The 22,424-nt window shown below is 52.1% G+C and overlaps 6 protein-coding genes across 6 annotated transcripts; 2 read left to right on the top strand and 4 right to left on the bottom strand.

Moving 5' to 3' along the window:
* Nucleotides 1–6,657: 6,657 nt before the first annotated feature.
* On the bottom strand, nt 6,658–9,462 carry BDZ83DRAFT_597774 (type I phosphodiesterase/nucleotide pyrophosphatase). The gene is made up of 2 exons (XM_060506915.1): nt 7,465–9,462; nt 6,658–7,408 (listed from the first exon to the last, which is right to left on the bottom strand). The coding sequence occupies exons 1-2, from the start codon at nt 9,305–9,307 to the stop codon at nt 6,960–6,962; spliced, it is 2,292 nt and encodes a 763-aa protein (XP_060371578.1). The 5' UTR covers nt 9,308–9,462; the 3' UTR covers nt 6,658–6,959.
* A 1,548-nt stretch (nt 9,463–11,010) lies between these two features.
* On the top strand, nt 11,011–13,459 carry BDZ83DRAFT_768401 (uncharacterized protein; the record flags this gene model as incomplete). Its single annotated transcript, XM_060515311.1, is given in 12 exon segments — nt 11,011–11,195; nt 11,308–11,411; nt 11,426–11,601; nt 11,647–11,651; nt 11,726–11,856; nt 11,913–12,113; nt 12,165–12,291; nt 12,310–12,355; nt 12,365–12,661; nt 12,674–12,811; nt 12,848–12,967; nt 13,171–13,459. Coding segments are annotated over 12 exon segments (1,572 nt in total). The 3' UTR covers nt 13,213–13,459.
* Nucleotides 13,180–15,077, bottom strand: BDZ83DRAFT_597772 (uncharacterized protein). Its single transcript, XM_060506914.1, has one exon. The coding sequence runs from the start codon at nt 14,714–14,716 to the stop codon at nt 13,652–13,654; it is 1,065 nt and encodes a 354-aa protein (XP_060371576.1). The 5' UTR covers nt 14,717–15,077; the 3' UTR covers nt 13,180–13,651.
* A 920-nt stretch (nt 15,078–15,997) lies between these two features.
* Nucleotides 15,998–17,190, bottom strand: BDZ83DRAFT_646023 (uncharacterized protein; the record flags this gene model as incomplete). The annotated part of the gene is made up of 4 exons (XM_060509907.1): nt 15,998–16,130; nt 16,189–16,221; nt 16,288–16,835; nt 16,912–17,190. The coding sequence occupies 4 exons, from the start codon at nt 17,188–17,190 to the stop codon at nt 15,998–16,000; spliced, it is 993 nt and encodes a 330-aa protein (XP_060371575.1).
* An 829-nt stretch (nt 17,191–18,019) lies between these two features.
* BDZ83DRAFT_161804 (uncharacterized protein) lies at nt 18,020–18,583 on the bottom strand. Its single transcript, XM_060501400.1, has one exon. The coding sequence runs from the start codon at nt 18,481–18,483 to the stop codon at nt 18,157–18,159; it is 327 nt and encodes a 108-aa protein (XP_060371574.1). The 5' UTR covers nt 18,484–18,583; the 3' UTR covers nt 18,020–18,156.
* Nucleotides 18,584–19,203: 620 nt separating this feature from the next.
* Nucleotides 19,204–21,985, top strand: BDZ83DRAFT_597765 (fungal-specific transcription factor domain-containing protein). Its single transcript, XM_060506913.1, has 4 exons — nt 19,204–20,565; nt 20,674–21,103; nt 21,179–21,467; nt 21,560–21,985. The coding sequence occupies exons 1-4, from the start codon at nt 19,398–19,400 to the stop codon at nt 21,959–21,961; spliced, it is 2,289 nt and encodes a 762-aa protein (XP_060371573.1). The 5' UTR covers nt 19,204–19,397; the 3' UTR covers nt 21,962–21,985.
* The last annotated feature ends 439 nt before the right edge of the window (nt 21,986–22,424 follow it).

The raw sequence follows: 22,424 nt of genomic DNA, 5'->3' as shown, positions 1-22,424 counted from the left end.
TATTATCGACCTCTTTCTCACAAACCGTCGGTGCATTAACTCCGAAAAGAATTGTGGCTGATGCGGCTTTCTGACGGGGTGCGGGGTTGAGAAAAATCTGATCTCAGAAAGAGAAGAGGCAAAAAAAAAAAAAATTACAGACATGGGTGTCCGACAGATCCTGGCCTCAAGGGTGACGTGCAGGTGAAAGGTACCTAAACAACCCGTTCTAAGCGCCTGCGCCGCCCGTCAAGGGACAATTATCCTCATCCTCTCGCGTTCTCGCAGAGCGAGATTTCCCAGACAGCGAGGTAGTATTGCGGCTGCATGCATATTTGCCATCGCGTTGGCATCTCTCCCGAAATAAAGTGAGAATCTATCGAGCGGCCGGCCAGATTTCGCAGCAGCAGCATCAACGGACAACGCGGTGCAGTGACACGTAGGAGGAGGGGGCTACGGAGAGGGGCGCCAGGACCAAATAAGACCAAGACGAGTGCGATCGCCCGCCCCCAGCCCATGCGCAAGACCCCTCCCTCGCACGAAGCGCCGAGCCACAAAGAGAAAGAAAAAAAAAACGAGAGCAGAATGAGGGGTATTCCATGCCATGCCCCTCCATGCCTTTTTTTTTTTTTGCGCTTGCGATAAGAGGGGCTGAACTCCGAGACAGAAAAACAATTTAGCGTCACGTGATAAAGCTCTTCCATCCTTCATGAATGCTGTTTAAACCAGCCCATATCCCACGTCGGTTTGGCTAGGTTGTTGAGCATTTCCATTACGGCGACTGCTGGCCATTTTCATAAATTTCCTAATTAGGAACAGGAACGACGGCGGTGGCGACGGACGGCGTCGGAAACCGCCAGCCCCACCAGGCCGACGAGCAAGTCACATGACCTTCCTCAACGTCATCCGACGAAGACCCGTGGGGCAGGCGACGACACAGCGCCAGCGAGTCGCAAGGTGATGTGCAGGTTTGGGGATTGCTCTACAACGAGGACAGCTGCTATTCTGCTTTCATTGGACTAATATGACAGGAATTGTTTTGGGAAATTTTGAGACGAGTCGAGGAACCACAGTTTCGAAGCGGTCTACCCCAGGCGATATCATTAGGCTCTGGTCCTATCGACAACTCCCTACGGAGCTTTGACGGACATGGAAGAGTTCACCTACTACCGAGTTCCTTCGATCTCCCGAACACGATGTTCTACCTCTGCCACTCGTACGTCTCCTGAGTTGAGAGCAAGTCGACATACGAACGTACCCCATCGGCCGGTTTCGAGAACTCACGAGATGGAACATAATAGTACTATGGAGTCTACTTTCTTGAGGTGTCTAGATCCCGGTGTAGATGCATTTGGTCCGTTTGTTGCGAGAAAGCTTTCCAGGCATGGATTCATGTCGGGAGTATAGGTAGTATCCCATTTGAGGACATCTACCCCTCGCTTACACGCGCCCAGGCTTTTCCGTTTCCGCCTCGCCTGCGTAGCAAGATTAGCTTGAGATGAGGGCAAATCATGGGAAGAAAAAAGGGGAGAGATGTGACGCCGGTAGATCAGGGGATGGAGTATGGATGCAAGTGATGGAGGTTTCTGGTTATGGGATTCCAGTTCAAAGATAAAAAGACGTGTTGCATTTTTGGAATTGTTCTTCCCCCTCAGCGCCGCCAGCCGGAACACTTGCGAGAGCTCCCGAGCATACTCTGCCCCTACTGAGAATCTCTCGCATAGCTCCTGTCTGAGCTGGGTACCATCTTTTCAGGACAGAGATTGCTACGGGATGGCAAGTGGCCTCTTCCTCCATCTTCTACCACACTTCAGAAGCTAGATAATACCGCGAGGATTTCATCGAAACTACTAGCGTCCTCGGGCATCGACACGGGTTTCTCCTGTCGTTTCCAATCTCCAGGAATTACATACACCGCATTCAGGCGTGCTAAAGTACCAATTGGATGCTAATTAGCTGGCACAACTGTTCCAACGTATGATGGGCACAGTATATATATATAGGAAATCTCCCTGAGGTCCAATCCATGAGCCTACCAACATCGTTGTCATTATATTGCTCCAGGCAGGCTCGCTCCCAATCGAACCGGTGTCCAGCTGCCTGAGATCTTGGCATCGAGCACAATCAATCGATTGAAGCGCGCTATCTAGACTATTCAGATTGTTCTATGAGGACATGGCCATACACCTCATCGCAGCTTCTTTTTAGAGAGAGACTTCCGCGGCCGGCATTTGAACCTTCTCATGGAAGAGGCAGTCCGAAGTGCGGCTCTAGTCTAACTAAAGCCGTACTTGGTCTATTGGCGGTATACATGTCGCGTGGGCAAGTATAATGCTTTAAGGGTCTTTTACATTGTTATCACCTCGCTAGTCCAGTCTGCGTAGTCATGAACGACTAGCGGAACTCGGTCTACCTTAAATGTATGATCGTGTAGTGTCTTCTGATAAATGGTGCGATGTTGGCCTTTGGCAAAGTCATCAGGCTCATCTGGCCCTTTCAAGAGAAGTGCTTTGGAATGAATGCTTGGATGGCTGTTGCCTCTGGTGTTCTAGCAGGAGCAAGAGGCAGGAGGTGGGCGCAAATGCTTCCTCGCCTGTACTTCGACTTCATCTTCGTCGTTCCTGACTATTCATGTATCAAGAGTTCGACGGGAAAGCACCTCTTTGCTTAACGCCGCTTCCAGTGCTGAACTTGAAATACCCTGGAAAGAACTGCTGCATATCCGCTCCCCAGTAAACCCATATTCACGAAACAACAGCACATTCAACGACGACACTATTCTACCTGTAAACAACATCATCTCTGGCTATCTGCATCTTCCAATCCCCAAACGGCTTTATATCCACACAGCTTGCGTATGATCCTTTCACTCTGGAGGCTTTTCCGCAATTCTTCCCGGAACGCACCAAGCAACACGTTACATCACACAACGCAATGGGATTCCCCTGGGGTATCGTTGTGGTCTTGAAGCACGACTGGACTCCCATTAATCGAGTTCGCAAAATGTACGACTTTGACGGCTCTGGTCGCCTTTTCTTTCCAGAACTCATCGTTCTACAAAAAGACACCATTGCCTGGCTTCCAAAACAAGAACCCTTCCGGAAAGCCAGTGACTATCGCGAATGGGTCTGCATCGCACTCTACTACCCGTCCCTACCGGTTCTTTTGGATGCAAATGGAAGCGGGAGTATTCATTGGGATTCCTTGGAGGACTATGAACACCCGTATGATGAGCGCCTGGTAGAGATTCCGGTCTCTTATCTCAGCGCTGAAGTCTTTGTTCTTCGAGATTTCGTGCCTAGAGTGCCCGAATACGATGCTCTAGCTGCCCGGTATCCTTCTGGAGAAGTAGGAATCTTCTTGAAGGGCGATATGGCCACGCACGAGGACTTCTCCATGCACCCTCCCATGATTCTCAGAGTCCGTGGCGCAGGCTGGCCTGTTGATGGACAGAGAAGACACTGTCTTATTCCTTATAGCCTCGTGAGGTACGGGCTCCCGCCCGGCCCGAAAACCCGAACATTTGGTCCAAAGCTTTGATATCACCCTAGAATATCTGGAACTGGTGATGGCATCGATTTGCATTTGTATCGGTAAGCTGCGCTCTTAAGCTGATGAATCAGAACAGCAAGCTAATGGCGACAGATTCGGCAATGACTCCATGTTCTATGGGATGTTCGAGGAGCAGGAGAAGTGAAGTTGAAACAGAGAACACTCGCAGGCCAGGCGGGTAATTGCTCTTAAGGCTTCTGGAGTAGGATGGATCAACAGAACCCCAAGGTTTAAGGGCCTTCCATACCGTAGTACTACTGAGAGTCATAGCTGGAATTCCTAAGAGCTTATGGCCAGTGAAACTGCATTTCTCTGCAAGACATGATTGAGCCATGCTGTAAATACCAAGGGCGTTGGCAACATGTTTAAAGGCCTGGCTAAAGTGTCTCTGTTTTGCAGGACGCTGCAGCTTTTCTCTACTCTTCTACGAGTGGCGGTCAGTGGAGGCAGCAGGGAGCAGCTTTGACGCTGAAATCGAAGTCAGTCGAACCTCACTCAGGATCTTTGATGCCTCACATGCAAGCCTCAGACCGACCTCTGATCGCAAAGCACCACCGGACCTAAGATACCACACGTGACACCTTACCTCCACCACCTTGAATTGAATACACACAGTAAGAAGCCTTTATATCCCCCCCCCCCCTCAAACCCATTCCCATCACCAGCCAACAGGCGCCAGTCTAGGCCGACGGGTCAGGTCAAACTGGCTGGGTAGTAGAGTGGTTTAAGGTCGACAATCAATTATGCGCCAACTAGCCTACTCGACGACAGGTTTAGCGAGTACCCGAGTTCGAATTTCAGCATGAGCACCAAGAGATGTAGCCACACCGGTGGTGAACTCTTTTCTTCGTGGCCTTTGATATTATGTTTTTGTTTGCATGATGAAGCAGCTTCCTTCCACCTGTCAAGACACTCAAGGCAACGTACCCAAGTGGTACTGCCTCTTCTCCATAACGAACTGCTTGTAAGGTTACCGTAGAGCTCTTTCCATAAGTACTGGATCCGGGATCTCCAAAGCTAGATCTGGCTCTAATCTCCCACGCTTCTCTCGGCTATTGGCACTACGGTCATTCACGAGCGCTCTCCTCCCATATTTGCTCCAATACGCTGAAGATGTAGTCCCCCGCCGACAGAACTCCCCTGGTCCGGCTTTCACTAACGTCAACACCACATTGAAGATGTCGTCCCCCTACGACCAGTCCCCTCCCGAATCGACTCCTATCGAGAAGCACACCTAAACCACCTTGCATATCGCTCCTCGAGTAGCCGTTAAGCTCGAGGAAGAATGAACCGAATTCAATGCCAGGTTCGCCTTCCTTGTCCATCCGACCACGTGCCCTTTCGTCGCCTTGCCACAAGCACCGCAGCCCTTGTCGCCCTGAACCAGAAGCCGCAAGGCCCATCTGACAACCCCCTCATCACCATTCAGCCTGTTCAGCAGACCTAGACTACATGATCCCCGGGGTCGACGCGGGGGTCGACGTCCCGACCCGGTTCCTCCGCTTTGGTATTCGAATTGTCAAGGATAATGGACCCGGTATTCCGGAGTTTAAGAACATGACGCCCATGACGCACAATCGCAGCACAGAGACTAGCACCAATACCCCTCAGGCTGAAAAGAAGTCCTTCAGGGCCGGCGATATGGCTGTTTGCGACCAATTTGCCACCGACGTGCCCCATATCATCATGGCCAAGAAGCTTCACCTAAGCACCGGTAGACATTCGGGTTATAGAGCTCCTGGCGTCGAGCAAACTATTCCTCGCGACTTTGTCGAGCATGGCTTGCAGATGGCCGGTCCTGTTGCTATCAAGAGCCAGTCCAGTACTTGATTGTACGTCAGCGTTGACATTCCCGGTAAGTGATATTGATTATTGGACAGGGGTAAAGTTCAGTTCTAACTTGGACTGCTAGATTTGTACCATTGCTTGATATGCAATCCGAGACTCAACTAGAGCCACGACTGGACGAGCAAACCCAGCTGGAGTAGGGGTTATCGAAAGCCTTTTGAAAGAATCAAGAAGCGTACACGTGGAGGATGTGGATGAAGAGTAAAATAGATGTCCTTCACTAAGGATCCCCTGCCGAATACTACATTTGACCATGTACGGAATATGAATCGTGATGTGGTCTTCGTCATGTTCGTAATTCTATAACTTACCTTGTTCTTCTCTTCGAACCTTCCCTGCGCAATCATTTGAGCAACACTTCGGTATTGTCAGTACCACAAAAGGATTCCGAGGTCCTTCCTTCATATGAATCTTACCGAGAAGTGTAAAAAGGGATTTCTTTCAACTATCATTTTTCTGATTCTCCAACCCACTTCTCTCGGCGCACAGGATTTTCTCGCCAAAAAGCAGCAACTGCGAAAAAAAACCAGTCTGCCTTACCCAGCACTTTCGAACAGGTAAATTTGCACTGTCTTTATTCCGTCACCACAGTCTAATCAATCTGCAGCCCCACCAAACCGAAGCTGAACATCGACTGTCATCATGGGTACCGAGAGAACCGTCGCCGTCCAGCTGACGGAGGACTGGACAATGGACAAAGCATCACTCGCCTTCCTCTTCCATCCGAGCACTCATCCCTTTCGAGAAGTCAAGAAGAACACCAACGCTTGGCTTCATATAAGCCAGAAGATCGATGGGCATGGTGGCAATGAGTGGGCTATCATCACACCCCTCAAAACGACACCGGAGGGACTCGTCGAGATATTTCCTGGCGATCATTCCAGAGTCGAGTTTCTATACCAGCTTCTTCGAGCCGGACTCCGCCCGCGTCATCAAAGATTGGGGAACCAAGGATGTCGAATTCTTCCGGGTAGCACAGAAGTTCATCACGACGTACTTTTGAATAAACGACGTGCTCGTATGCGACGAACTGGGCACCACTCTGCCGGATTTGATCACGGTCAAAGTAGCCACATTTAGTGCTCAACATGGCTTCGAAGCAGAATCTCCCACTTACACTATCCATAGCAGCTATGTAAACTATGGCTATGAGAAGGCCGATAATTACGTCAACAACCGTCACGTTGTGAAGCGAAGAGCGAGTCAGATGAACTAGAGCCTGATAGAAGCTACACACTGAGCATGGGCACTCTCGTGGAGATCTGTGTTGCTGACGGCTTCATTTTCCGGGCTAATATTCAATTGCGAACCGGAGGTTTCCGCTCTCGCGTCTAGGGTTGATATTAGTGGCTATAGAGAGTTGAGGGAGCATCGAGACTTTCCCAGCGGCAGCTATCAACAGGCGAAGCAGGTCAGTTTAGAAGGGTCAAAGGTCAGTTCTGGCGATCAAGAAGAAAAAGTAACCTTGGGGGTTTCAGTCTATAGAAAATACAGAGAATTGCCGGGAGTATCAAGAGAAAATCACAATATGCCTCCCACCCATGAACGCCAAATCATGTACCCAATTCTACACGAGAAAATCATTCCGATCCCTCCTTCTCCTCCGATTCCTGATCCCCCTTTGACCCCTTGATCTTGTCCCAAACCTTTCCAAACTTATCCTTGAGCCAATCCCAAACTCCAATCATGGCTTCCTTGCCCTTCTGCATGGCGTCTTCATCGGCTCCTTCGCTCTCTTCATCATCTCCTTTCTCGTTATCGTTCGACGCCGGCGCGGAAGGCGTCGGCTGGGGAACGGGGTCCACCTGGATGGACTTATCAGGGGTAGCCGACTGTCCCGCTGGTGGCGTGCTGGTAGGAGCGGGGACCTGGGTTGTGGTGTACGGGGGCACAGGGTCCTCGGGCTCCGGGGGCGTGTCCTCGGACTTGTGAGTGCCCATGGTAGTGAGCGGCAGGCGCAGAGTGCCGTTGTTGGGCTCGGGGATGAGACCAACAGAATCACACAGGATGTTGTACACGTTAATGTTTTCTACTCACGTTAGTCCGAGCTTGTGGTATGACATAATACTTGCGAAGCAAACTTACGAAAGTTGTCGATCTGGCTGTTTGGCGGATGAGGGAAAGCTGGCCCGCGGGCGATGAAGATGGCGCGCATAAGAGGATGCTCGTGATCGTACCCATGCAATCCGCGGGGGTTATAGACCGTACCATCCTTCAGCGCCTTCTCCACATCCATCTCTTCTTTTGTAACAATGGCCCATCCAGCCTTGGGCACGATCCACAGGGGTGCAATACGCTTGTTCTTGGAAAAGTGGTAGCGCTCGGGCATGTTGACGTCGCGAAGGTAGACCTCAAAGTTGGGGTTCGTCTTGGACTTCTCAACCAAGCCGTCGTACAGCCCCTGAAGGTCATCTGGATTCTTGGGCCGGAGGCCGTACAGCGGCCAGCCGTCGGTGTGCTCGATCTTCGAGGTGTCGACGAGATCTTCAAGCTGAAGCAGCCGCGCCGTATCTGTTGTGGCCATGCCGTGATCAGACACGACAATGACATTGACAATATTGGTAAGGTTGCGCTGCTCGAGAGCCAGGAAGAGCTGATCCATCATAGCATCGGCCGACTCAATGGAGACCCGGATCTCCGTGCTGTTCGGTCCGTATCTATGGCCATCCGCGTCGACATTAGGCACGTAGGCAGCGATGAGCTGTGGGCGCATGTCTTCGACCTTGGCAGTCTTGTCTTCCATGCCCGGCTTGTCAAGAAACTCGAGGATCCTGCTGACCTTGTTGTCGAGTACTTCTTTCCCGTTAAACTTGTCGAGAAATGTTGGCTCAACACCGAGGATGTGCGCTTCACTGCCAGGCCACATGTGGATCGCGGAACGGATACCCTGCCTCTCGGCTGTCACCCAGAAAGGCTCTCCACTCCACCACTTCGCATCGAGGCTGCGCGCCGGATCTGTATAGTAGAACTCGGCCTGCATGTCCGGATCCCAGAACGTGTTTCCAACGATTCCGTGACTCTCGGGATGAAGACCAGTCGCCAGTGTGTAGTGATTCGGGAACGTGACGGACGGGAAAGCCGGGAGCATGTACTTTGGTGAAACACCCTCCTTCACGAAAGCGTTCAACCTCGGCGTGATCCCGCGCTGCAAAAAGTCGGCGCGGAAACCATCGAGACTGATGATGATCGTTGTTGGCGCGAAGAGCGCTGTGCCATTGCTGACGAAGTCGGCCTTGTGTGCCGACCTACTACCGATTGACAACTTCCAGGCCACCAGAAAGAGGATCGCGAAGCCGACGGCAATCATGCTGTGTATGAGCAGCCAACGGCGCCAAGTCCTCCTCTTATCGCTCTTCGCTTTGGTTACAATCTTGAGTCTCTGTCGGTCGAGTTCGTCGCTATCGTCCCTTTCGCTGCTTTCACCAGTCGAGCTCCCCTCCTTCATGGCCCCTTCTTCCATCTCGTACATCAGCTCGCCGTCCTCGCCGTGGGTCGCCTTCTCCAGCAGCCGATCCTTTTTCTGTTTCCTCCTCATACGTCGCTGTTGGCGCCTGTCCTTTTCGTCGAGAAGATTTTCCGATGAGCCATCTCTGGATCCGGGCCGTTGGCCGTCTGGGCCTCGACCAAATAACTTCAGTGGGTTCGGGACGGCGAGACCAGATCCTCGGCGTTGCAGCTCCTTTTTCTTGCGTGTCTCCTCGACGAGGTTTTCGATCTCCTCTTCTTCCATGAAAACTAGACTGTCGGCGGCGCGCAGCTCGCGACTGTTCCGCGCACGCAATTGCAACTGGTCATCATCACTGTCGCTGTCCTGGTCGCTTCGCGTGCTGTGGATGGACGAGGCGTCGTCGTCGTACGTATCGGGGGCAAGGAGGCTCGTATTGTCGCGGTCCGCCCGGGACCTTGCGCTGGGATGGCGTATGGACATGGTTTGACGGGAGGTGCCGGAGGGCAAAAGGCGAAGTATAGGTCGTTCCTAGGTCATGGACCGTGATGTTTGTGAGACGTAGACTCTTTTTGCTTGGAGTAAACGCCGAGCCGAACAATTCTTTCCCTTAATTTCTCTGGATCCCAAAATCGCAACCGGGACTCGAACCCCTGTGACGGACCACCTTGATGGCAACATTAGCTTATCATAGCGATAAAGTCACGTGGCGATCCGCTTTACTGCATGTCCCCCGTTTTCAGGGTCCATCTCTCGGCCTGTCACTGGCCCGTCAATCTGGAAACGGGGCCGAGCACGGCATGGCTCCGGTCCGCCTGACCCACTTGGTTCACAGGCTAAAATGAGCTCTATTCTCGGGGTTCCTCCTCGGACTCGGGGCCAATACTCGATCGTCACCTCATTCTACGACTTCTGTCCATTTGCTTCACTTGCCTGAGCATGCTTGTCAACATAGAGAGCATCGCCTATTGGGCATGATCTCTACGTGTAACATCAATGGCGCAAGACTCACTTAGTTATCTCAGTTGGCCAATTTCCTTCCGGCCTTCCTGCTGGCACAAGTATGCTTTAGGAATGCTAATACCAGGCCGACGGCAGAACCCGCTCGGGCTTCTTTGCAGGTCTGTTTCGGCTGACATATGCGCCACTATATCCCATTTTCTCAATGAATCAGGTCGAATTCGTGTGGCTGGAGAGCTGAGCAAGGGGTTTTACAATAAAGTTGCCGCTCAATACCCTACCTCTCTTCCCATCGTTGCTGTCACTGCTACTGATACACCTACTGTTGTAACTTGATGTTTTCCCCATAATCCTTGAGGAATATGCTTTGAAAGGCGTAGTGATGATCGTCATTATGGTAGTGGTTTTAAGAAGGCTGGCGGCCAAGGGGTGGACCAGCATACTATTCTGTCACCCATACTCGGCAATATCGGCATTGTTGCGTGCCGTATTGATAGTGGCGCTTTGTATCACACTCCTCATACTGGGCTTGTATCGAGAAAAGAAATGGGGTTACAAATGCGCCACAGTGAAGGCGTTGGAGCTCGTCTTCAAGATCATTGTTCGGGAAGTCCATCATGAATGATGGTAGTTGGTAGCACCATCAGTCTTCAGCTGGAAATGTGACCTCAGCCCAGTCTTCTGTTCATCTGGACCGCTAATAGTTCATGCCCAAAGGCCTCAACAGTTGGAAAGTACCAGCCTCAGCACGAAAAGGCATGTTTCTTGTTCGTGGCACCAGCCGGCGACACCACGGACAACGCCGAAGCTGCGCTCATTCTGATTGGTGGTCTTGGGCAAACAATGAATTTTGCATAATCCCACTCTCTCCTTTCTTTCTCACGCCCCTCGTCTAATAATGCCCCAAGCTTTGCAGACGTGAACCAGAGGGAGACAGCTGCAGTCGTAGGGCCCTGTCAAGGTCTCGCGAGGTGCCCCCTGAACAGTTGTGGTGGCTCTTTACTATTGGTTTTGGTGTCAAGGAGGTCGAGAGCTCATCGTATCAAGGCTCTATCTGGTAATTTGCAGAAGAATCAAAATCTCAATGGAATCTCAGCTATTGAACACTGGTAGTCAAGCAGTGTAATTCTCAAATTTACAATACGTCGCTAGCCTGTCAACGACTTGAGAAGCTCTTGCTACCTTAGACAACTGGTATCCAAACTTCGCCGACATGCTCCGGCGCCATGCACCGATTCCCCTCCTTGAACACCAGTGTCGTGTTTCGGACACCGTCCTGGCGCCGCGATGATGGGAGCCCGAAGAGTGCATCTAGCCCAATCATCCGCTGGAAATCCCATAACGAGGTCTTTCGGCGCTTCTCTGATGACGCGATAGAAGGCGAAGCAGGAGTTGATCGGTCGACATTTGAGTGAGTTTGCTCCGAGAAAGCGGTTATGTGCTGGGGACTCAGGCCCTTTGGGCAGAAGGACTGCATTGGTGTCGGCAGTCTCGCAGGGAGTAATTGCTGAGAGACATAATAGGAAAGCCGAGGCAGCGTACAGAAACGCTGTCAAGTCACTTCACTCTCATCTCAATAAGGACGAAGTTGCCGCAGTTCTATCGAAAAGCACTGTTGGCAAGCAGAGTGACTCAAAGCAGACCTTCATCGGATTGCTTGGGATATACAACGTACTAAAGAGGCGAAGCTAAGGGAAGGAAAGAAGAAGAAACTTATCGAGTGCTTGGATCATTCCCAGGGAGTCTTTGATATTCTGTCGCAAGCGGAGGTCTCAGGTCTACCGTTGATCTGGGGCGGGTTGAAGTTTGTACTCCTGGTAGGCATTCACCACTCTTAGCAGATGACACTCTATTCACTGGAGAATAGGTGACGAAGAACAACTCGAACGTTCTCTCCAAAGTTATCGATGTGATGATTGACATTGGGCGGGACCTGTAAAGGATACGAGGGTCCATCGCGCTGTATCCGACTCCGCGAATGCTCGAGTTCTCGTCCGAACTATATGCGGCGATCGTTGAGTTCCTGGAAAAGGTCATAAGAGATGCGAAGAATGCAGAGAAAAATATTTTAAGTACGTTGTTAAGCTAAGTACTTTAGATGGCTTTCCAACTCCTAACCAAAGTGCAGAGCGCGCGATAACGACCTTTTTACAGCCTTTTGAGGTCAGATATGGAGAATTAGTGGCGAAGATGAAGAAGACACAACGAGACATCCGCGAGGACGCAGAGCTATGTTTTCATGTCAGGCAGGCAATGACAAACCACGCCATAGACAAACACCAGGCTGTATTGCGGCTTCAAAGGCATTCGATGCACCAAGCTTTCAAATGTACGCAATTTGACGTTGTGGGAACGATGATATCCTGCTAATTCGTTCTAGACGTCGCTGAAAACCCTACAGCAGACCTTTTCAAAGCGATACGGAAGAAGTTGTTCAAGAATTTCGAAGTCCAAGCAGGATTCCACCAGGAGCTGCAAGCTGCATATGAGGTCACTACGTCAAAAGCGTGAATTGAATGGTTCAGTATGGAGCAGAAATACGTTCCATCGGGATACTCTCATGAGACAAAAGTGATCCAGGGAGAATGCGACGCCCCGGATCCGCAGCAGGCCTTGGTCTGGAAAAAGCAGCAGCGCAAGTCTGCGTCGCACGTCCCGTCGGCATATCTGATCTGGACGCGCGGGAAGACGGCGCAATCGGCGATAGCGTCACTCGCGGACCAGATCCTGGTCCAGAAGACAGAGGTCATGATAGACGCCGGGATCGATTTGGACCAGTTCAAGGAGGCCAACAACAATGTGGAGTCTCTCTGGAAGTTCTTCACCTATCTTACAACGGTTCTCGGTGGTTGCATGATTTACATCACCATCTGGTCTGTCGGTGAGTAGGAGTTTGCCATTGTCGGTAAATTTGTGCGGATGGCGAAGAATTGGAAGGGGCCGCCTGTCAATGTGACGCTCATTCATCCTTTCAGCGATAACTTTGCAAGAACGGATGATGTCGTGATACTCGATGACAAGTACGATGTTCATCCGCGACTTACGACGACGGACGCGATGTAGCACGTGCTACTGCTAGAAATCAACTCTGAGAGGAAGATCTCCGACACTATACGGAGCCTCTTGTGGGAGATGGTCTGGCGGGAAGTACGATACGCCGTCATTGGTATTGCTCTCACGCAAGTCATAGACAAGATACACATCGCAGCGAAAAGAGCCGCCCGAGAAACCACAGAGAGAAACCAGTCACCCTTTTCAGAAGCGGATATCAAACGGTGCGTCGCTGTGGTCGGAAAGTGGACAGCAGCCACCTGATCGATGAACAGCATGCGAGAGCAGATTCAACGGCACATTGACATTGTCGACATTCATCTTCCTCCTGACAGGAAGAAGCGGCTGGAGTGCAAGTTGACATTGCTGGTCTTTGAGCAAGACGAGAAGCTTGGCTTGCAACTGACGTTCGCGCAGCGGGAGGCCATATGAGTCGACGTGCAGGAAGCCGTAAAGCTAGGAACGGCTGAGATGTTTTGTGAAAATGTAGAGGAAATTATAGCTGCGATGCTTGAAGACCATCGTAATGAAGGCTCAGAAGGAAAGAAAAGTGTGAAAGGCTTGTCTTTCCCTGTCATCGATGCGTATTTTGGTAAGGGCGGGCGGTGAAAAGATTCGTTTTCTGGAAACAAGGACTTGGTTGCTGATGGGATTATGAATGCCATTGAAATTACATTTGTGGGATTGATTCAAGCGCTGGCGTTGCAAGAGACGGAATAATAGAATGGTCTCTGTGTTGACATCCGAAATTCTTGAGCATTTGTGGAGAAATCGTAACTTAATGAGATCATCAACAATGCGCTCTTCCATAGCCATCTAGCACCACGCATAGTACTCATTATCCTCCCACACAACCTCACCCTCGCCCTTCCACCGCAGACTGGGAATGCTGCCATCAAGTCTCTCGTCAAAGACGACCCGCACGGCACCCTCAGTCCTGTCACTCACACTCTTCGCGGAAGCCGAGACGCCCTCGTCAGGGTTCCAGACCAGCACTTTCGCGAGTCCCCATTCGGCGGCCTCAATCACCGCAGCCTGCAGCAGCGCGGTCACGTCGGCCTCCGGGTCGCCAGCCACGCGGAGGACCTTGAGCTTCTTCTCGCGGAAGTCGTGGTCCCAGTACACCCACGCCTTGCCGTCGACGGTGGCTGCTCCGCGGTGCGTCACCTCGCGGCCAGCGAGCTGCTTGGCCATGAAGCCGTCGCGCGTAAAGTGCCAGAGCATCTGGTCGGCCGAGGGTGCGAAGGCGACGTGCGTCTTGCCGTCCTCGGGCAGTTTCGCGAGCTTCTTCTTTAGGAGCTCGACGTCCTTTTCGCAATAGGCGGGGACCTCGCTTTCCACGAGGTATTGTACGCCGTCGGGCTTGCGTAGGACTGAAGCGTCGTCCGCGATGAGGGAGACTTGGAGGGACGGGTAGACGGCCCAGCCGAGGCGGGCGTAGTACGTGAGACCAATGTCGCTGTAGAGCGCGCTGGCTTTGGCATCGGCATCTATGGCTTCCTTGAGGCTGTTCAGTAGCCGCGTTGCCATGCCGTGGCCGCGGTAGGTCGGGTTGGTGTAAACGGAGGCGATGGCGTATGCTTTTTCCTCGCGGGGGGTTGAAGAGGAGGCATCGCGGATGAGGAGGGTCTTGGCGGTGGCTTCGCAGGATGAGATGATGTGCTCTGGATCGGCCGGGTTGAAGAGGACGTAGTAGTTGCACTGAGATGAAAGGGCCGTCTTGGAGAGCGCGACTTCGCGGGCCATGTAGTTCTCAAGGGACATTGGAGGGGCCCATGAGACGCCGTTGAGGCGCCATGCGGCCTCACGCTGGGCGGGTGTCGATGAGGCGAACTTGATTTCCTTTTCGGACCCGTGTTGGGCTACAATGAGGTCGGCCATGTTAGGCTGCGCAGGTGAAAGCGATGGAATGACGATGAAGGATGAGTTTGTAGATGAAATCGAGGCTGTTTCTCGGGTAGGTGAGATGATATGGCAGTAGTGAGTGGCTCGGTGACCTGCGTTTCAGCTAGGACACCAACACTCAGACTCTCTGAAGACGGCCGAGAAATGTACTTTTGAGTCCTTATGAGAAGTGAGATAAATGGCTATCTGAAGTAATAGATGCAAGTGAAGCTGAAAAGACTCGACTTGACGTGGGGTCCCTCATGGCAGATTCGCGGGGCTGAGTGGGACATCCCACAGCGGGGTTAACGAGTCCCCCAGTCTGGTTAAAGCCACGCCCTATCACTGTGGGAAACCCTGGTCACAACGGCCACAACCAGCCAAAAGGCGTACATGTCAGTTTGGCTTATTTGCCTCTCGTTCATTTATGTTGGAAAATGACCTGGCTCAAGTACGACAATAGCCACAAGGTAACCTCGGAAAGGGAGGTTCGGAGTGTATCGAAGGCATGTGAATAAACTTTCTGATAAAGAAAACCCTCATATAATCACGACTGAAGCAGATTTTTTGTGAGGCCTGCTCAGTTGGCCTCTTCGGATCTCAGTGGTATTTTGCTCCTGCAGCTAGACATACAGTATCATGAGAATCATCTCATCACAAAAGGGCGGTTCAATCCCTTCAAGTGGTAAGCTCCTGAAGTCCACCACTTGCAGACATAGGTCCGCTGGCCAGACGCAGGCTCTGTCCAGACCAAGTCCCCAGGACGTTCATGTTATTTAAGTGGATGTCACCAACAGTTCATTTGTACCCAACAGTAACGGGGATAGTCTTGACTAAGTACCGCATCAATTGTTAAAAGGAAAACGAAAAAGAAAACACGCATGATTCTGAAAGGATTCTGGATTTGGACTACCTCCGATGTCGCTCCGGCCCGCGGATCTGGGCCGGAGCCGGAGTGGGGCTGCACGGCATAGCGGACTAGGGCTCACGTTACCGAACTGAGATGTACCCGTGATTAGAAGATAGTGAGTGAAGAGCAAACAGAGCACAGCATGTTATTGAAGTGGAATTTGACTAGCCTCGCATCAGACTATGCCTAGCCCTTAGTTTGAACACTGCTTGATGTATTTCCCAGCCAGGCTCTTTGAAGAAACCCCAAGGCCAGCAACACTACAGTCCGCTCGGCACACTTCAATTTTGTACCAACTGGTCGAAACCGATCCTCCAGACTTCAGACGCTGTTCACACTGCCACACGAAGTGGTAAGCCTCCGAAAAGCTACGCATTCCCGAATCTTGAACGGACAATCATGTCCTTGTTAGGTGTCGTTCGATAAGGGACTCGCGATTCCGCGGGAAGGTCTCTGGTCTTGGCGTCGCGGAAATTGTACCAAGATTGACGCATGAAAAGGCTGCGGCACAACGTGTTAGCCAAAGATTGGGGGCGTAGAGATATAGATTGTTACTTACGCTTGGCCTGGGGTGAAAGATAGGTTCTTGTCACTGCATTTACCATCAGCATCATCGTTTCATCATGTACACAGCTCTCACAGAAAAAGTTCAACTAACCACGACGAGTACGCCATATAATTCCAAACTAGATCTTCGCCTGGGAACTCGGGGCACGTGTCCTTGGGCTTGCACTCATAGTTCTCGTGCCGCGACTGCGGCGTGTCTGGGATGTAGTCACCGTTGGGGACCTTACAGGAGCCCTGGAACGGGTGGTAGAGCCCCAGCCAGTGACCCGTTTCGTGGATCACAGCCTTTGCGAACAGAGTGCCATCCAGAGCGCTGTGGCCGATGACGACAGCGTCCCCGTCGAACCACGTCCCTGTCGCTCCCACGATACTGAAAGGGTTTGTCAATAAGTCGGGAAAGGCGGCGTATCCGATGAGGCCGGTATCCAGTTTCGGCACAATGTACAGGTTCAAAGTCTCAGGCCCGCCGATGCGAAGCGCTCTCTGCATTTCCCGAGTCTTGTCATGTCGGTGCTCCATGTGGTTCATGTTGGCGTAGGTGTCGTTGGCGACCTCGTATGTCTCGATGGGGCCGAAAGTGATGCCGTGCGTGGCGTAGCCGTCATTGAGGGTGGTTCCGATGTAACGGATTTCGATTCTCTAGGTAGATAGTCTAAGTCAGCGCATTGGACCTGAAGTAATGGTCTTTCTGATGAGCAAGTGGTGGGATAGTTACGTATTTGACCGAATTTCGCTGTTCTTCCGTTCCGACCAGGAAGACATTGACAGGTATGTGAATCGAGGATTGCTCTGTGTTCAAGGAGCGCTTAGAGAATGCCTCAAGAGCAGCCAAATCGTCCTCTCTTCCTAACGCATGAACCTTCTCATCCTGACCGCACCAGTTGAGGGGGTTCCTTGCAGTATCCAGAGAAGGACGTTGAGATGCTTGGGCAAGTGCGACGCTAAATAGCGACGCCATGCCCAAGATAGGGAGAAGGATGGTCTGGTAGATCATCATGAGCATAGGTATTAGTCTAGGGCGACTGATCAGACTTTTACGGCGGTTGTTGAGGAAATTAACCTGCGATGTGCCTGAAGGAGTGAGTAAATGGCACCCAGAACTGTATGTTGCAACTTGAAAGTTTTCACGATTCGTAATCCTCATAGGGTTTGAATGAATAAATAAAATAGATTTCTCCGCTATTTGTTTTCTGATTTTGCAGAAGTCTAAACTGCCATGGAAGACAATCTGCAGTCGCAGAGGTTACGAGGCGTTACGTGAAAACCATGGCTTTGGAGGCCAAAGCCAAACCAACCCTTGCGGTCTTTCGGACTCAAAAACCTTGTTGCAGGCTCACTCTAATCTTCTAGGGCCATATCATCCACCAAGAGCCGTAGTATTTGGTTACACTCAACTCAAATCTTTCCTTCGCGTCTCCAAACGTGTGTGGGAGAGAATGAGGCAACTTCAAGCCCACCTGCGCCCAAGCTAGGGTGTATTCTCCAAACCAATAAGGATTGGATCTGGGAGAACAATTCAAAGAGTGTACGTGTTTGAACGAGTATTAGGTCGCGGTGCATGGTCGATGCATTGTCGTACTATTGGCCAAATGAATCTGGTAACCGAGCCAGTGCGGTTGGCCACCTGATGGGATTCAGGCATGGCCAGACTGTGTACTCGTCCGGACCAATGTAAGACTGCAGCCATGCGCCCGTTGCGGGTATAAGCGCTAGAGTAATTCGCAGTAGTCGTCGTAATAGGGTCGAGGGATCAGCAAGAGGCTGACGCCAACCCGGGACTCCAAAGTCCCATGTGATGCAGTAGAGATTGATTTGTATAACCAATTTAGTCTTTTGTATCTGCAAAAACAATCAAGCCTTCTTCAAAAGACGCTTGAGTAGATTCTTGCTCGATGATGATGATGAACCTGTAGAAACTCAAGTTAGCAATCCAGGTCCCAGCCGCGAACTAATGGATAGACTACAATAAGTGAGACAACTTACCAGAGATGTCACCGTTGGCTTCGTTCTTCTCCTTGGACATCACAGGAGCGCCGTCCTTGTCGACAAGCGTTGACTCCGAGGACATGGCGCCGACAGTTGCTCGCGGTGCCGGAGCAGGCTGGCGAGGCCTGCGAGGCATGGCAGAAGCCTGCATGTGAGGGATCACAAAAGCTGATTCGTAGAAGGAGCCCGACATCGTGTTGTTGTTGTTGTTGTTGTTCTTGTTGCTGCTTGCCTTGCTGCTGCTGTCTGTCTTGTCCCGGAGGATGGCCTTGAGGTATTGCTGAGATTCGATGGAACTCATGTGGAGGAAGGGGAGTAGTAGTAGTAGAAGAATGGAGAGGTGGTTGGCTTGATGGTTCTTTGAAGTATCGTCAATGGATTTGTAATGTACTCAATGTCGTGCTTGATTTTGCTTGATAATATACGGTCTGAATCTAAGACCCCAGGGAGGAGGTCGTGGGCCGAGTCTTTTATACATCACGAGCCCGATGTTGATTTCCAATGCAAACGCGGCTTCGGCAAGGCAGTCCCCAATTGACTCACTCAATGAACACGAATGCACGTCCAATGTACATGGCATCATGTCAAAGGGCGCGGTTTGTGAGTCGTAGGTCAAAAAAGTTCACATTGGTACAAGTCTTGTCAGTGCTAGTGTCTGTTTTCGACGGGGGGTCAGACGGGGGGATCGTTGCCGAAGTGGAGGTGACCGCCGGCTCTCCGACCTAGGAGGGAGATTCCTAAAACCAATCACGCCTCGTTCCCAATCCTCGGGGCTGAAAGTTGCATCGTTCGGTTGGTGAGGCCCTTGGCGAAGAGGCTTGTACGGCCAGTCGTTTTGGGCTAGACCTGCACGACCAGTCACTTTCAACTTCAGGTTTATTCGTTGTTCGGTCAGTCAAGTCGGGCTAGAGGGTGGAGGTCTTGGAGGAGTCAAAAGATGAGAATTTAGTAATCGTGCGACGGCTTGAGAAGGTGGGGACCAACGGGCTGAGAGGTCCCACTTCCGAAGCCGACCCAACCGCCCGTGTTACCGAAGCCGAAGCCGAGACCTCACATCACCAACTTCACGCCGTCAATAGTCGAGCCGATGCCGTGTTGTTGGTGAGGATTTCCCATTCCCTTCCCGAAGTTTCTCTTACGAATCTGTCAACCTTGTAATACGGGGAATCTTGTGGGCTTCCGATCGCCTAAGTGAAGAGAAAGAATTCTTTCCCTATGGATTCAACACAAACACCACCACGGCTATTACTCCGAAAGAACGGGCGGCCGCAGGCGTGTGAGCCGTGCCGAAAGCGCAAAGTCGCCTGCGATCACGCGCAACCAGTATGCAACAGATGCAGAAAGTCGAAGCGTCCCGGGGAGGTGTGCGAGTACATTCTCGGTGACAGTCCAGCAACATCAAGAGAAACTCCTAGACAGACTCGGCCAAGAGAGCAACGTCGTGCTTCGAAAGCGCCGTCTATTCCCCTGACTTCGAACTTTCAGCCCACCGTCATACCGATATCGCAATTAAGTCCAAGATCAACGGCGGTTTCGCGGACGGCATCAACAGCAACAGCCACAACGTCGCCCGCGACATCGACGATCCGGCACCGCCCCTCGATCCCCGCAAGTCTCCCCACCAGCCCGGACTCGGCCGGCACGGCAGCCACTCCGGCCGTCACACCGGCCGTCCTCGGCATCGGCTACCTCGGCTTCACCTCCTTCTGCGGCATCTACGAAGAGACTCGCTCAAGTCTGAAGCAGCTTCAGCCATCCAGCGCGGCGCCCATCGGAGAGATCGGGACCACCGCCTACTGCGGACTCGAGTGCTCTCCGCCCCTGACGGCGCAGGCGCTCGAGACATGCCTAACCATCCTCCGCCACATCCCAGACCGCGAGACGGGGCTCAACCTGTTCGACAGCCACCTGAGCCCGAGCGACGGGTGGATCCGCTTGGCGGCAAAACACATGATGATATCGCTGTACGACACGTTCCCGCAGTACTTTGCCGCCGGCGAAAACGACCGACGGCCAGATGATGCCCAGCTCACCTCGCTCGCTCGCACCATCTGCGGAAACACCGCAAAGTGCGTGTCTGATGAGGAGTCGGACCCGGCCAAGTGGATGGCGCAGTTCACCGGCACCAATCTGCGGTGGGAGTCGTTGGGCGTGATGTTCGCGTACTGGGAGCTGGCGGCTCGTTATATCGGACCGTACCGGCCTGACGTCGGCTCCCGGTTCCAGTGCGTGGATGAAGGGACAAAGGTGGTCATGCAGTATCGGTATTGCCTTGGTGCTTGTATAGAGTTGACCAAGGCTGCGGGTAGCGGGGGAAACACATTGCTCCTTTTCATGTGTTCGAAGCGGACGATCATCGAGTCGCTCTTCTCAGGTGATGCTAGTAAGTGATGTCTCTACTTGTACCCTAAAAGGCTGTTTTCGTCTCTACCTATGGAGTAAATCAATATTCCTGATCCCCGCGTGGATGTCCACTAACGCTTCGTCTTAGGCTTCGCCTGTTGGCAACTCCACGCAGAGACGGTAGCTCTATCAACATTCCTCGGCTTCCACGACGAAGTCGCAGCGGCGCCGGGGGTAGGCTACAAGCCGACCGTCTGCTCCGAGATCAAGCGCAAACTCTTCTCCTACGTCTTCTACGTAGACAAGGTCCTGGCCTCGTTCGCCGGCCGGCCGCCCCTGATCAGCCGCCGGTACGCACGCACACCACCACCCCTAGACCTGAAGGACGACCACCTCCTCTCCGACGAGGCCTCGCTGGCGCGCCACGTCGCCGCGCTCGACGAGAACGGGTGGAACACTGAGGGCGGGCTTTACTCGGCCACCATCGTCCGGGCCCGGGTGATGTTGGCACATATCCGGGACGAAATATTCGAGATCGCGCTTGGACAGGGTTCCGTGACGCTGGTTGAGACGTTATTGTAAGTGACTGGGGTGCTACTTGCTCTGTGAACTTATCCGAAGAGATGAGTGTGTCGCTGATTTTGGTTGTGCAGAGAAATCAAGGAAAGGCAACTTCGGACCGTCGCCGGGTTCCCTGATATCATGACCCTGAAAGAAGAAGACGTGCAGAACCGGAAACTCGACATCTCGATACTGTACACTCGACTCATCATGAAGCTGGAACACCTCCAAAACATGTTCTTCATCGAGCGTCTACTCGCGAAAAGAGGCCACGACGACGGCGCCTTGCTGTCCGTCAGCTACGAGATGGTTTCCAAGACCCTCATGTTCTGGACAAACATGGATCGTCTATCTTGCATGAACGGTGACTTTGAATGGCTCGTACGTATCCCAAGACCCTAAATCTGCCAGTCTCTCCCAACACTTTCCTGCCCTTGAGAACAAACACCAAAGATTACTCACACAATCACCAGGTAATGGCCTACGCAGCCCCAGGAGGCGGCATCCTCTGCATGGAACTCCTAAAACCCACTCTCCACGGCGGCCACCACCCGCAGAACCCCCAAGTCTCCCGCTCGAGCATCATCCAGAAGCTGAGCCTCCTCGTTGGCTTCTTGGACTGGGTCAGCCCCACGGCGCCCAACGGCGACCTCTGCGCCGACTGCAAGGTCATCATCCAGCGCGTCCTCGATCAGGCGCTCAACAGCCCCGCGGCGTCGGCCTCGTCTGCCGTCGACGGCGGGTTGCCCGCCGGGGCAATGCTGGATATCCCCATGGACTGGGATTTCTCTACGCAGCTTGACTTCAACTTTGATTTGCTTGATACGTTTGATTGGTTGCGTCCCGAGGTGTCTTCGAGTCAACAGTCGTCGTAGTGGCTCGTGGGGGGGGGGGGTGGAAGTGTTCGTGTTAGCTGGTGGCTCTTGCATTCTGTTTTCCTCTTTCCACATCTATACCCAGGTTTTCACATTTTTGCTATTGTTGTATCAACTGCTAGATGGCGTCAGAACATCCGTTTCCAGTCTTTCTCTGATTCTGCTTTATTTCGACGTTATTCATGGACAGACGTCAAGGAAGTGGTGTGAGCTCCAGACTTTACAACTCAATGTTATACCTCATTAAAGGACGTGATATATATTGCCGCTTTGTCGAAGTTGATGGGATAGTGTAGGTAAAGCAAAATCACTGTCATAATCAGCCTCAGGATGTTCACATCTCCGTCACGCCCACACCCTCGACCGCTGTGGTTCCACATCCAATGGTCTCAAGGAGCAACCATTCAAAAACCATAGTGCTTCGATTCATGGTATGACTTCAGAATGTTTCCTAGTCAGCAGA

This window comes from Colletotrichum acutatum, assembly GCF_030867785.1.
Source record: "Colletotrichum acutatum strain CBS 112980 chromosome Unknown BDZ83scaffold_2, whole genome shotgun sequence".
NCBI lineage: Eukaryota > Fungi > Ascomycota > Sordariomycetes > Glomerellales > Glomerellaceae > Colletotrichum > Colletotrichum acutatum.
The sequence above is the reverse complement of the archived record's forward strand: the minus strand, read 5'-3'. Positions and strand labels throughout refer to the sequence as shown.

Bases quoted from the DNA above. Each gene is read 5' to 3' on its own strand.
- BDZ83DRAFT_597765 (XM_060506913.1), top strand. From the start codon at position 19,398: ATGGATTCAACACAAACACCACCACGGCTATTACTCCGAAAGAACGGG. The intron at 20,566-20,673 runs GTAAGTGATGTC...GCTTCGTCTTAG, and splicing joins GCTCTTCTCAGGTGATGCTA to GCTTCGCCTGTTGGCAACTC. The intron at 21,104-21,178 runs GTAAGTGACTGG...TTGGTTGTGCAG, and splicing joins ACGCTGGTTGAGACGTTATT to AGAAATCAAGGAAAGGCAAC.
- BDZ83DRAFT_597772 (XM_060506914.1), bottom strand. From the start codon at position 14,716: ATGGCCGACCTCATTGTAGCCCAACACGGGTCCGAAAAGGAAATCAAG.
- BDZ83DRAFT_597774 (XM_060506915.1), bottom strand. From the start codon at position 9,307: ATGTCCATACGCCATCCCAGCGCAAGGTCCCGGGCGGACCGCGACAAT. The intron at 7,409-7,464 runs GTAAGTTTGCTT...TAACGTGAGTAG, and splicing joins CAGCCAGATCGACAACTTTC to AAAACATTAACGTGTACAAC.
- BDZ83DRAFT_161804 (XM_060501400.1), bottom strand. From the start codon at position 18,483: ATGAGTTCCATCGAATCTCAGCAATACCTCAAGGCCATCCTCCGGGAC.